The sequence below is a fragment of the Hirundo rustica genome, chromosome 6 (genome assembly GCF_015227805.2).
Source record: "Hirundo rustica isolate bHirRus1 chromosome 6, bHirRus1.pri.v3, whole genome shotgun sequence".
Taxonomy (NCBI): domain Eukaryota; kingdom Metazoa; phylum Chordata; class Aves; order Passeriformes; family Hirundinidae; genus Hirundo; species Hirundo rustica.
The window spans coordinates 48,297,989-48,311,849 of record NC_053455.1 but is presented as its reverse complement, the minus strand read 5'-3'; the positions used below and the strand labels follow the sequence as shown (position 1 = coordinate 48,311,849).

Here is a 13,861-nt window from a genome sequence, read left to right as displayed (position 1 = left end):
GGCATAAATTCTTATCTATTCTGTACCATCTCCACCACTTCCTCATTTGAAGTACACAAACATCTGCTAACAAAACTGCTTGTGTTCCTGAACTGAAAAAATAAACATGTAAACAGAACGCTTCAGGTGGCACAAACATTTTAACAGCACAATTCAGGAGTATTGCCAATTTTGTGGAAAACATACCCTTAATTACCCCAGCATTGAATATTAGGGTTTTCAAACCGCAGTCCAAGTTTTGATGATTTTGAATTGGTAGCCAACTGCCTTGTTTCTTGTTTGAAAGCACTCAAGAACCTGTTTTCAGTGCAAACAAAGTGCCATACCAGCTTTAAGAGGTCAGCTCTAGGTCACTTTTGAAAACAGGCCTTTGTCCATGGACAGATATTAATTTTGTGAAGAACTGCATCAGCCTGCTGATTGCTGTCTTTCTGCCATTGACACCTTTTTGGAAGCTTTTTTAGAAGAATGATGTAAATGAGAATTCTCCATTTCACCTTGGACCTAATCAGTTGAGTAAACTATGAGTAAATGCCTTAACAAAAACAAAACATCACTAAGTCACTACTAAGAAGTAATTAGAAATAATTTCCTTTACACTTCTGAGATAAGCTGGGAAAGTTACTTGAAATTAAGCATCTCTCTCAAACACAAATCCTTCTCAAATCTAGTGTTGCATACAAAAACCACAGCATATTTATTTAGCTAATTCTAGAAGTTCTTTTGTTTCTACAAGCTACATAAATTTCAGCTGCAATACAGAAGCTTAATACAAAGCTTACACAACACCAGGTTAAATGAAAGGTAAAAGAATCAATAACAAAATTTCCTTCTGATAACTAATGAATCAACATCAAATTGTCACAAAAGTACAAGATAACCTACCGCAGGCAGTGCAAAAAATGAGATTGCAAACACTGAGAAACAAGATGCAATTGTCTTTCCTATCCAGGTCTGTGGCACTTTATCTCCATAGCCAATAGTTGTAACAGTCACCTGCAAAGAGAAATAAAGAGGGCATTACAGCAAGTATTAAAATGGCACTTTGGGCTTGTTTCTCTCTCTTCCTTTTTTTATTTATTTCAAAGAAGCATTAGCTGCATTCCTAACCTTCCCACTGTCAGCCCATGTGACACTAACGAAGGTTAACTCTTCCTTCCAGGTTTGCTTCCCCACCAAATACCGAATGGAAAAACATACAGGAAACTAAATTACAACAAAATAGGTGTTTAAAATCTTGCAAAGTAAAACCATTAATTTAATTCTTCATGGCTGAGGCAACTGTGCAGCATATGAAGTTACTGGGATAGCGGTTGCCTGCCCACGTCACACGGTTTCCTCAGAGAAAGGCTGCCAAATCACCAGTTCTGGACTGGTGAATTGGTTTGTGAGCAGGAGATATTTGCTGACAGTATTGTAGGAGTGCTGCATGGAAGGAGCACACCAACTGTAACCAGGCACCATGACTGCAGTCAGGCATGGAGCGTCCCAGAGATAACATTGGTATAAATAGCAAGAGAAGCTGAAAATTTTCCATGCAGTAAAGACCCTGAAAACAGTCTAATGAATCACCAATTCATATAAAACACTAAGAGCAGGAACAGATGATTTAAAGCACGCATGCAGGAAACATCTGTTGAGTTTGCCCTTCAGAACACTGAAGTAAAGATTACCACCACAGTGATGTAGCATAACAAGGCTTAATAAGCCATTATTTGCTTGAGCTCAAGGGAAGAATGTATTTGTTTGAAGGAGAAGGATACATTTGGCATCTGAGAGCAATTTAAATTCACCATGTCACCACTATGTCACCAGCTATTTCTGAACTTTGTAAGTTAGAGAGATTTTTATCTGTGACTTTGAGGAAGGCTAACCAGAGCAAATCAGAGCATGGGAAACCACGTGGAGTCCTCAAGCAGCTCAGTTGTTGGCTGGTCAGACTTTCTTCTGACACTGTGGGCTTCAGCTGCCTGGGACACAGAGGTTGGTCCCACAGTCATACACACAGGCCATCCCCACCTTGTCCTGAACTTGTCCACCCTCTAAGCAAAGTCATGGTGTGCCAGTCAAACACATGACAAAAGGAGCAGCTTGAGGTGCTGAAGTTTGTCACAAGGTTCTTGCCAGTTTCTGATCCTCAAAACATTCAAGTATTGGTTTTTAATTTTTAATGCCAGTTTTTAAAATGTGGCCTTTTTCCAAAACTGTTTCCCACTCCACAGAAGCATTGTAAGGGTTAGCTAATGACCCACTTTTGCCTGTATGCCTGAAATTGTTATTAAAATACCACCTTAATTCAGATCCCGATGAGGGATCTGAAGGGTGATGCTATCTCCTTACCTGCATAGGAGGGTGGCGTGAAAAAAAAAAATCCTAAAGTCTAATTACAATTTCACTTTAAAAAATACGGAATAAAAAAGGAAATACAATTATGGGAAAAGTTATGGCCTCCAATGCCTTCTTACAAAGAAGATTATGAGAGAAAATAAAGGTTTATGCTTCCATTTTTGAAAAAAAATATAAATCCTTGTAAGTGAAAACTGTTATCAACTATTTTGTACTACAGTCTTAAAATCACGTTGAAATACACACATTAACCAGAAATGTGAAAAGAAATAGGTGCTTCTGAGCTGACCAAAGTGTAACTGAAGAAGAATTCATATACATCTAAGTATTTGTCCCCCCTTTCCTACCACATCCCTGCCCCTTCCTTCTGAATTGGTTTATATGAATCAACAGTAACATAAAAAAAAAAAAAAAAAATCCTGTGATGGTTGCCTAGGAGGGTATTTTTAAAAAAAAAACCCCACATTTTGGAAATTGGGTTGCAAATCAAAGTATGCATTAACTTTTTCCTCTGCCCTCATAACTCTAAACCATCTACAAATGCATTGTATTCTGAAATTACATTTTCCTTTTCCCCAAAATATACGGTGTTGAAAGCTTACATGCCAAGTTTCTGCCCTAAGTAATTCTTTACAGCTAGATTAAAACTCCCTATAGAGCCCAATACTAATTTTACAGTTGTAAAAGAGGATATTATAATGGAAATACTGACTCAACTGCTACTCTAGCATAGTAAATATGTTGGCATAATGAAATTAAATTGATACAAGAGCTCACAAATTGAACTCCATTCAAAAGCAGCCTGTAAAACAATTGCTTTAATTATGAACAAAATCATATTCATGCACTGACTATTTTAGAACTTTCATCTGATGAATATCACCACAGATGTAGGGACAAAGAATAATGTTGTTCCTATTAAATAAGAATCAAAAGTCTGAAGGGGGAAATATGAAGCAAAAACCCACCCAGAAGGAAGAAATAGTAATGTTCATCAGCACTGAGTACGTAAAGGATTTTATTTTAGGTTATATCAGGCTAAAGTGAGCACAGGAAACTCATCAGGTAAGTGAGGAAGTTCTGTCTATGAAATCCCTGCTGTGTACCTGGAAAAATTTGGATAGTTAAACAGATGCAAAATACAAGAATCTCTTGATGTAGCAACATCTACATCTGTACTTTGCAATTAACAATTTTAAAAGGTTTCTTCACATGTAACCCATAAGAGTACATTGCATGAGAACAAAATGTAGCTGGAGCCACATGTGGAGTTAAAGCTCAGGTAGCTGCAAAGGAAGAGATGCCTTGCAAAAAGCATTTAAAAATATCTTCATCTTTCAACCCTGCTTCAACAATTCCTAAATTAACAGCCCACCCACAAAAAAATCCAAACACATAATCCCTCAAACCGGAATTCTTTAAAAAAAAAGGATGTCACAGGTGTGTCGCTGGTACACTTGACTTGCAAACCACATAGAAACTAAAAATGACACGTCCCCTTCTGTCCAACACTGAAGACAGTGTTCAGCTCTTAACAGCTTTTTTAATTGGGAAGAGGGAAAGGGTTCTGAATAACACAAGTTCCACAAGACCACTTTTCATGACGCTATTTTTTAAAATTTATGTGCAACTATTTTATAAGTTAAGTCAGATTACTTTTAATTTAGAAAAAAAATTTATGCATGTGCAGTTTTGAGTGGAATTTCCTGTGACTCTTCAGCAAAGCCTTCCCCCAACTTTGACTTTCAATTTACATTAAGCACATACTGATGGGCTTTGCTAAATAGGATATTGTTTTGTATATGCTTAGGAGTAAGCAAATGTGTAAATGTCTTGTTGAATTTGGTCCTAAGTGAAAAGGCCTATCTTCTAAGCTGCAATAATTAAAGGAACAAGAAATCCTCAAGTAAAGCTGTTATTTGCAGAAAACTACTTGCTTCAATTCAAAACAAAAGGCACAGAGAAATACCATGCATGGATATATTCAATAATTGCCTTTGGAAATAGTGTTCATGATCAAAGAGACTGTTAGCACAGTTTTTCTGAGGCATGCTTGTTCCAAAGTGAAGGTTGGAAATGATGTATTTATTCAGTGGATATCAAAAGAACTCCTCTCAGTTGCTCTGAGACGGGATTCAAATGAATGCTGAAGGAGAGAGGGAGGGGGAGATAACAACAACAACAACAACAACACAAAAGCCCACAAGGAAACACTAAAACCCACAAAACCCCCAGAGACAGTGAGCAGATAACTCTTTCTGAAGGTGGTCATCTCTGACAGCTTCAATGAGAATCTTTATCTCATTTTTAAGCATTGTTTTATAAATCTTATTTTTAATGTTTTCCTAGTTTTATTGGTCTTGAATCTATATTAGGTCTTTAAAACTGTCAGTCTGGACATGACAGACAATAAAAGCAGACTAATTTTGAATACTGGGACTGGGGAACTGAAAGATGCACCACATTACATTTATTTTACTTGCTTACACTAAACCTGTTTTTGAAAGACGTATAGATATCTGCCACTGGCAGAATTTATACAGCTTGCACTGCATTCAAAAGCAGTAATAACACAGACAACTCTTTATGCCATAAGTTAACTTTAGGTTTCTTCAAGAAGCCCGTAAATGACATGGCAAATAGCTGCAGTCCAGAGTTCTCAATGAAATTCAAATAAAGCCCAGGAGGCCAATTTAAATATGAAAATGGAAAAGCAATATAGACTTATAAATAACAACAATGACAATGAAGAACATTTTATTAAAAGTTATGCACCCTAGGGGTGTGCCTACAGTCAGCAAAGCACAGCAATATGAAAGTACCCAACTCCAGATGCAGTTTAGTTGTGGTAACACAGACCTTTTATATGGTTTACTTCAGCTACATTACATATTCTGTTACTGCTGCCCAAAGAACTTGTTCAGCAGTGTACACATAGACTGAGATAACAAAAAAGCACAGTGCTGGAGAGTGACAAGAGGGGTGTGAAAACACTGTCAAGGGCTTTTTGAAGCATTCTCTACTGTGTCAGGTAAGTGCACTTTGAGAGAAGAGAGAGCACTTATTTATGATGGTGTCTAGAGACAGGAGGTGTGAATTATCCTCTTCTGCAGGTTCAGCTCAGAACAGGTTTTTGTTGACCAGAATCTGTGGTGTTCAAGCAATTCAGAAAATTCTGGCTAAATGTAATTGAAACTTTCAAAATCGAACACTTATTAGACTTTTGTAAGGTTTTTGTATGAGTTTGAGGCCTTTACTAAGAGAATCCCTGTGACTTCCCAGCTATTCATAGAATCATAGAACGGTTTGGGTTGGAGGAAACCTTAAAGACCACCTGAGATGGGCAGGGACATCTTCCACTACCCCAGGTTGCTCAGAGCCTCATCCAGCCTGGCCTTGAACTCTGCCAGGGATGGGACATCCACAGCTGCTCTGGGCTAGCTTCTTCTCTGTCCTAACTTTACAGGGCTTTTTCCTAGCAGAAAGAATGAAGAATATTGCACTATCAAGAAATCAGATATGTATGGACTTGAATCCATCTCAGTTTTGTTCTGTTAAATCTTTTTAGCAGTTAGTGGAAGTGTGTTACAGCTGAACAAGGACACCTAATTCTACTTTTAATATTAAAGAAATTACATTATTCTGTGTTTGTTGAATGCAGTCTCACACTTCGTGTGGCAAGCTGCAACAGAATAGAAGTTATAACACAGAAAAATATTATCATAATTAAACGTATTGATTAAATAAGTTTATTGTAATTAGGAAGACAAAATAAGTGGCATGCCTATTAACTGAACAATAATTCCCTGAAAGGAGACTACTTCAATATCCTGACAGATCGTGTTGCATCTATGGGAGGTTTTACTGTATTTTCAGTAAGCCAATCTGGTCTGTCACATACTTAGTTTTTAATGGCAATGCCAATGTCAGCATGTGTTTTTAAATGCAGCTACATCTGCCACTGTTAATTACTGAGTCATCTGACCACTGTAGTGGAAAATAAAAATGCCATAATGACATGAAAACATTGAACAAAGCTACTCGACAGAAAGCCACTTTCTGGTGCTACACAGTATGTCTTCTGGTCTTAAGAAAGCCTGTATTTTAACCATGGCAGACAGCAAGAAGAAAGAAATCTACAGCAGATCATAGCAGCAAAACAATACAACAAAAACCTGTTGTATTCAAAAAGGGCTACATATGCGTTTCAGCACCAGCAGACCTGCAGTGGATTTGCTCATCAATAGATCTTTCCTTCCTGAAACAGCGAGTGATAGTTTGTAAAGAGAAGACTATATAAGCCCACACACGCACAGGTTTATTCAAAATGTTTCTTTATATATATATTCTTAAATACATATACATATTGCGTTAGTGAAATGGAGGTGTTAGTCCTATCACTACCATACAAAGACTTATTAGTACTATTTTTAACCCCAAAAAAGAGAAACAATGCCTTTTGCTTTAAAGCATAAAAGAAAAAGCTCTAGCAGATCAACACATTTTGAAAGTGCAAGTATGTTATCAGTGATGTCTATGCATTTCAAAAACCTGTAGCACTTACTGATGACAGCTTGTTTGATTAAGCCAATAGAATTAAAGCAGATTAAAAAAGCCATTGCTTGAGTGCTAATGACAAGGAAAAATAGCTTCCAAAAATACCTTTCTTTGAACCGCAATAGGAAACAGAAATGAGAACAATTACAGATGGGAAATCCCGGAACAAAATTGCCAACCTAGTGTTTGTACCATGTGAGAATGAAAGAGGGAATAGTTACTAACAGAAGCAACAAAATTAAAACGTTTATGAAAACATAATCCCAGAACAGAGCTGCCACACTAGTAAGTGCATATAATAAACAAAGAGATACTGTAGTAATTAGTAACTAGTAATACCAGTAAAGGAGAAGTTTACTACCAGGACCAAATATACATCTACACCAAATCTGTAGCACATCAGAAAAAGCTGAAAAATCTCCAAACAAGATGGCTACAATACAGCACAGACAAATGCTATGTAAAAACACTAGCAGCTCCCAAAGCAATATAACCACCTTTGAAGAGTCTTGTGCCTGGACTTCCTATCTATCTTAGATGCTTCTTGCTCCAGAATTAGTCCGTTCTGAATAAACTGGGAATTACAGTCACGGGTCAAATTGCAAAACACAGATAACTGTTTTAAGGAAAAAAAAAAAAAAACAACCCAACACAAAGATAGACAAAGAAAACCTAAACACTATCCCCGTCTCAAAAAAAATGGCCCTCATTTAGCAAGACTCTCACCATCTTAGACGGCTGAATAGTACCATGACAAAGGTAGGAAGAAATAATCGCTGTACCAGTAGGGTAGCCAGGATAAAGAAACAGAACAAGTGTTTCTACATTTTTTTATGCAATGTGATCACTTTAGATCACATAAGACTGTAAACACCAAACATTACGGATCTTTTTCGTAGTGACACCGAATTACAAAACCAGAAAGTGTATTGAAGCAGTAAGCAGCTGTTTCAAAGCGCTGTTCTTACTCCATGCTTGCTTGAGTTTTACTCCACACTGGACAGTGTTAACACGCGAAATTGCTATACTTACTACTCCCCACCACAGAGCATCTGCATAGCTGCCAAACTCTGTTTCTCCAGAATCATTTACAGCATCTTTCTCAGCCAGGTACACAAAATAAGAGGAAAAAATCAGGCCCAGAAATCCAATGTAGAGTGTAGTTATCAGTTCCTGCAAAGAGAATCAAAACAATAGCACTATGATCTCATTGAGGCACTTTTCCTTACAGTGACAGATTATAAAGGATAACTGGACAAGAAAAATGCTATTTCAGCAATTAAAAAATATTGATACTGAGTGCTGGCTGTGCAAATTAACAAAAATCCACTGAGCTCCACAGACAGCACTGAGTTAAAACAACCTCATTACACAGGCCTCATTAACCTTCTGATCACCAAAAAGTAGCTGGGCAACTTTTTCAAACAGTGCCAGACTCAAAACAACTCTGGAATTCAGATACATATTTTGGCAAATATTCGGGCTAGTCTTCAGAAGTCTCATTTTCTGTTGTTGAGTCCAACTACAAGTCAAAATTTGCCGAAGTGGCAGTGAATATAAGGCAGAACAACCACACTCGGTTAAAATAAATGACTACCTGCCTCCACACTAAATATGAGTGATATCAGCAACAGGGCTGAATATATGCTGTTCTGAACATAAAGGCTCTGGCATCAGCTGTGCCATTCCTCAGACTGCCCCAGCTTACCTGTCTGTGTATGAATACCACTGATCCCAGCAGCCTCCAGGTACCACCCTGACGGTCAACGTGCAGCATCCGTAAAATCTGCAGGAAACGGATGCCCCTGGAACACAATTTTCAAATTAATGAAGAGACCAAACACACAAGAGAAGAAACAGAGGTGGAAAAGGGAACTCTAGCTTCCAAAGGACCATTTTAAGAGACACAGAGTATTTTACATTAAGCTTTTGTGTGTCTTTTCATTCCACTCACCCATCTTTTTTCTTGTTTGTTATGAAGACAGTCTGGAGAGATTGTCCAAGGGAAGAACTGACCTTTGTACACATGGCTAGTAAGGATTAACTCAAGGATTCAGGAATTTTGGACACAAATTGTAAATGCTCTAGAAATCTTTCATCAACTCATATTTGACCTGCTCACCAGGATCAGAAACAAAATATGGAACCAGCTAACTGAAGTTCTGATTTCCTTATCTTTGAGGAATTTCATAGGCAATTTGAACCAGACAGTCCAATAATATTTTAAAATATTCTTTTTATGGGAGTCACTTCAATTCTGGAGCATGGCTGCAGCTCGTGAGAACAGCAGAGCAGACTGCCACCCTTTCACCCAGGAAAACCAAGTGGTGTGACATTCCCGAGCACAAGGTGGATTCAGTCCATCAGGAATTCACAGCCACGGACGTTTTATGAAGAGGCAGCTTGAAGATGTCAGAGGTATGAAGCACCAAAGAGTTGCTGTAAAACTGAGCTAAGAAACTAAACTAGGATTTGGGTAGAATCCACCTAGCTGGGGAAAGAGGGAAGGAGAATGAGCTTCTCTATCCTTACTAGCCATAAAAGCATTACAACAAAATTTTATCTCCCCTACACTTCCTAAGATTATGAATACATGATCAGTGATATGCTCTATTACATGACACTGGGCAGTGACTCTCATTTTCTTCCGCAAGAATTGAAACAGGGGATAAATTTAAAAAAAAAGAAGAAATGTCACCTTGCTCAGATAGCACTGCTTTCTTTTATTGCATTTATTACCTGATAGCAGAGGTTGCAAAGACTTGACCTTTAGAGCCCACACAAAGAACTATCATGGAGGCAACAACTACAATTAAATCTGGAAAATAAAAGTCAATTGAAGAAAATTAATTAGCAGAATCTTGCAGTACTTCGGCAAAACTACTAGAACCAAAAATCACATTACTTTAACAAGTTGAACAATCACTCCTAATTAATATTTTTGTTTAAATACCAAGAGATCTCAGTTGTGGCATATTTAAAAAAAAAAAAACAAAAAAACTATCATCAAGTGATATGATGGAAAGGTTGTACTGAGATGGGTCCAAGTTGGCCACAGTCTAGATGAACAAGGAGTTACTGTCAAGCAGCCTGGAATACTTATTAGCTTTAACCCAGGAGGAATTTCAGCAGTTTCCATCTATTCTCTCTTCTCCAATTCTTATTTACTCTCCTGCTTAGACAGGATTTAAATTGACAGAGATTCTGAGGTTTATTTCATATATAAGAAATTTGCCTTGCTATTATTTCATCTGTCCAGGTCTAAGAGGGAGAGAAATTGAAATTAGGGAATGAGTATAATTTAGTTTAAGTCAGTCAGTACTGTACTCTAAAATCTACATGTCTCAGGCCCAGTAAATTTTGGAAAGGAACTCTGTATTTTGGAGTATTAAGTAGTTCTTGATCCATATCTGGGAAAGCAGAACTGAATTTTGCTTTCCAAACTGAATTAATTTGGATGAGGTTTCAGAATGCTTAGTGTTCTAGCAGTCGAGAGAAATGGATCGTGGCCAGAGTGCGAAGATGCAGTCAAAGCCTTTTTACAGCTGCAGTCACACCTGAGATGCAGTTGCTACTTTATATATATATATATATATATATATATATATATATATATATATATATATGTGGATGGATAGCACAGAGGAGCTAAATCAAACTATTTTATAATTGTAAAAATAGCCAGGCATAAACTTTTGTCATTTACATTCATCAAAACTGTAGTTCATGAAAACTGATGTCCTGTACTCAACAATATATAGTATTTCTGAGTAGTGGAAAAATCTGTGTCACAGAACAAGAATTACTATTTTTCCATAACAACACTCCTCTTCCAACGTCTGATTTATTTCGTCCATTTATATTTCAAGTATTTTAGTACAGGACAAGGATCATTACACAGTTCTTTCAATGTTGGCAAACAAAATACAGACTGATTTTGGAATAAGTTTCTTTTGGTGAAACTGTTAATGACAAGCATTCTAAAAAAAACCCCCAATGATTAGTGACATATATGGAATATTTGGATGCAATTTTCAAGAACCCTTAAGTCATTCTAGGAAGCCAACTGAACCCCAAGGGAATTGAGGTGTCCAGCTCCAAATTCATCACTGAAAACCATGTCTTAATTCAACTGATACACAAAGCAACTACAGTGCATATATTGTGCTCTATCCTGCAACACACAGCTCAATCAGAATGCAAAATAAACTCATAATAAACTAGTCAAATGGCTGCTGAGGGAAGACATCTTTGAAAAAATATAATTGCAGCTCTTGTACAGTGTCTGGGATCCTCAGGTCACAGGAGACAGGACTACAGCCAAGCCTTATTCCTGGCAAAGCTTAAGATCACTTCTGAAAAGAAAACACCCTGCTTTTCTGGAAAAACAAACCAAGCTACATTTGTTCTCAAATGACAGTGAATGAATTCCTGAAAGGAAATTCAGATCTACATTCACACTAATGACAAGAGCTCTTGCTCTAACTTGACTTCAACTGCTGCAGAAATGCAGCTTCTAAAAACCTTCAGGGTAAGTTTCCCTCGTTCACATCAACTTTGCAAGCTTTGCATACTCACCAATGATTGAAATAGGCTTCCTAGCAAAACGAAGCCTTCCCCATATTCCAACGTATTTACTGCGGCATCCTGCTGACCATAGCCGAACCACATACTCTGTTCCAAAGAATACCACTAACACAATTTCCTAAAAGAAACACACAGGGATCTAGGTTAATTCTCTACTCTATATATGTCTTTCATCTCTTTTCAGAATGTATTAGAAAGCAATATATAAAATGTAAAATTAGGAAGGTGACAAATATAACAACTCTACCAAAAATTATCTGAAGTAAAACAGAAAAACCTGTAAGAGTAGAGAAAGAAAATATTAGGAGCAAATTGAAATACTTTGATTGCATGTAGTTTGGCTTGTCTACACATACAAAAACAGAAAACCATTCTGTGCAATTCACTTGGCCTAATTCAAATGAAAGATTTCCTGACTGAGCCAAAGAAAACAAGTAGAGTCTGTACTTAGAAGACGAGCATTTTGCTAGCTTATTTCATTTTAGGAAGGTGTGCTTCATGTACCATTTACCAGATCAGCCTTACTTCCCCCTTATTTATACTTCTTCAGTCTTCCTTTAAGCTACATGAATTGAAAAAATGTTTCTAGTATCCATCACCAATATGTCAGTCTCCAGGTACACTGAAGACAAAGTGAGCTCTCTAACACACCTTTCCCATCCTCTTGTCAGCATTTACGGGCTTCAGCAGAAACAGAGATCAGGTCCTGCAGCACTGCTGGTACCAAGCTACTCATAAACAACTCACCCATACTAAGGCATGACTTTGGAAATGCCTCTAAGGTGGCAGATGTCAAAGACACCTGATATTCTTGCTGATTGGACAGAGGTACAGATAGATCTGGAATATCATCAATGTGCAGATAAACCTTGGTTTCCTACAGACTAGATAAGCATGGCATACCCAGCATAGTTTGAGTATCAGGGTGCTGCAATCCTTCCTTATTGGCCAATTCAATTAATAAATGGCCACATTCCCCATCAGAGCCAACAACAAAATATACTTATTGAAATGGTAAGAGTGGCTTGCTATTGGAAACACAATACATGGCATAAACTAAGAGTGCAGCTGAGAAACTAGTCTCAAGATGTCACAGTTACACAGATCAGCGCAGATTAAGAGAATGAGCTCCTTATTTCAAAGTGCGATTTCACATAAAGAGCAACTGCAGAGAACTCAACATGCTGTTGAACATTCTATCCAGCCCTCTCACATGTCTGCAGGGCTCACTGCTGTTCTGCCTAACAAACTGGCAAATGGGACTCAAGATAGCCAGGAAACAGCCCTAGTTTAGTCAAGATGAATGGGAATCATTATCATCTTCAAAAATGCATGGGACATTGCCCTGAATACTGAGCAAAATAATATGGCTGTATACAGGAAAAAGGTTGGGGAAATGTTGACTTTGCTATAATATTTTTGCGGCTCTAAAACAACTTGATGGCATAAGAAACATGTTCAACTCAGGGCAAGAAAATGTTGAAGTTCAACTTTGTTACATTTCTAGCAAAGCTGGAGGATGCTCTAATGCAAAGCTCTAGAACATGAGCCAGGACTCTTTCCCTTAATTTTGGTGTCTCATAACCTGTGCAAGATGTCAGATGCAGTAGAACAGCTATCACAACTGTTGATGGTCACTTGGATTCAAGGTAGATTTTAAAGATATAATAGAACTATCCAGAGCATTGGTTGTAATAAACATAAAGCTCAGACCCTGAAACCCAGCCAAGAATTTCTTCTAGGGCTTCTTGTGAAAGGATCCACCAGAACCTTCCACCATTTTTTTTCTTTAAAATTGAACTATTGTTAAATATTTTCCAATAAATTAAAGACACAGTGAACATCATAAATTGAAAGAAAGTGCATCTGCACCAGGTGCTTTAAGGAAAGCCTGTGTCTTATGACAGAAGCTTCAAATGCAATGAAATTTAGGAAATGTCTAATCTCACTTAGGAACCAAAACTGAATGGGAAAATTATGAGCTCTGCTTGACATGAGGTGCTGTGGAATTGTCACAGAAAATAGAGCAACAGAGAAAATCTTCTCTGATCAGGTGACTGTATTCCATTCACAGACCTCGTCAATAAATCCTAATATCCAAGCGCTCCTCCTTATGCACAGGACTAGTACACTTCCCTTCATTACTACCATGGAGGAAATTCCCTTTACAAAAGACAATTCCAACCACACAGGGAGCAAAAACTGTCCTTGACTGAAAATAGCTCATCTGAGGAAGGGATATATGGCTACACATCATGTGTGACAGCACAGATAATACTGTTCAGATAGCCTCAAAAGCTATTACTAAAAGCAAAAGAAGGAAACAAGTTACCTTGGTAAGCAAAGAAAAACCCAGAGAAAAAGTTCATGT

General features: G+C 37.6%; 1 protein-coding gene across 2 annotated transcripts in view; it reads right to left on the bottom strand.

Moving 5' to 3' along the window:
* The window catches only part of KCNQ1 (potassium voltage-gated channel subfamily Q member 1), a 333,177-nt gene that overhangs the window by 243,947 nt on the left and 75,369 nt on the right, over nucleotides 1-13,861 (bottom strand). For both annotated transcript variants that reach the window (XM_040067802.2, XM_040067803.2), the window contains exons 3-7: nucleotides 11,482-11,608; nucleotides 9,643-9,721; nucleotides 8,612-8,708; nucleotides 7,936-8,076; nucleotides 886-996 (exon numbers count right to left, since the gene is read on the bottom strand). In XM_040067802.2, the coding sequence (XP_039923736.1) occupies nucleotides 886-996; nucleotides 7,936-8,076; nucleotides 8,612-8,708; nucleotides 9,643-9,721; nucleotides 11,482-11,608 (555 nt within the window). The remainder of the gene's footprint in view (nucleotides 1-885; nucleotides 997-7,935; nucleotides 8,077-8,611; nucleotides 8,709-9,642; nucleotides 9,722-11,481; nucleotides 11,609-13,861) is intronic.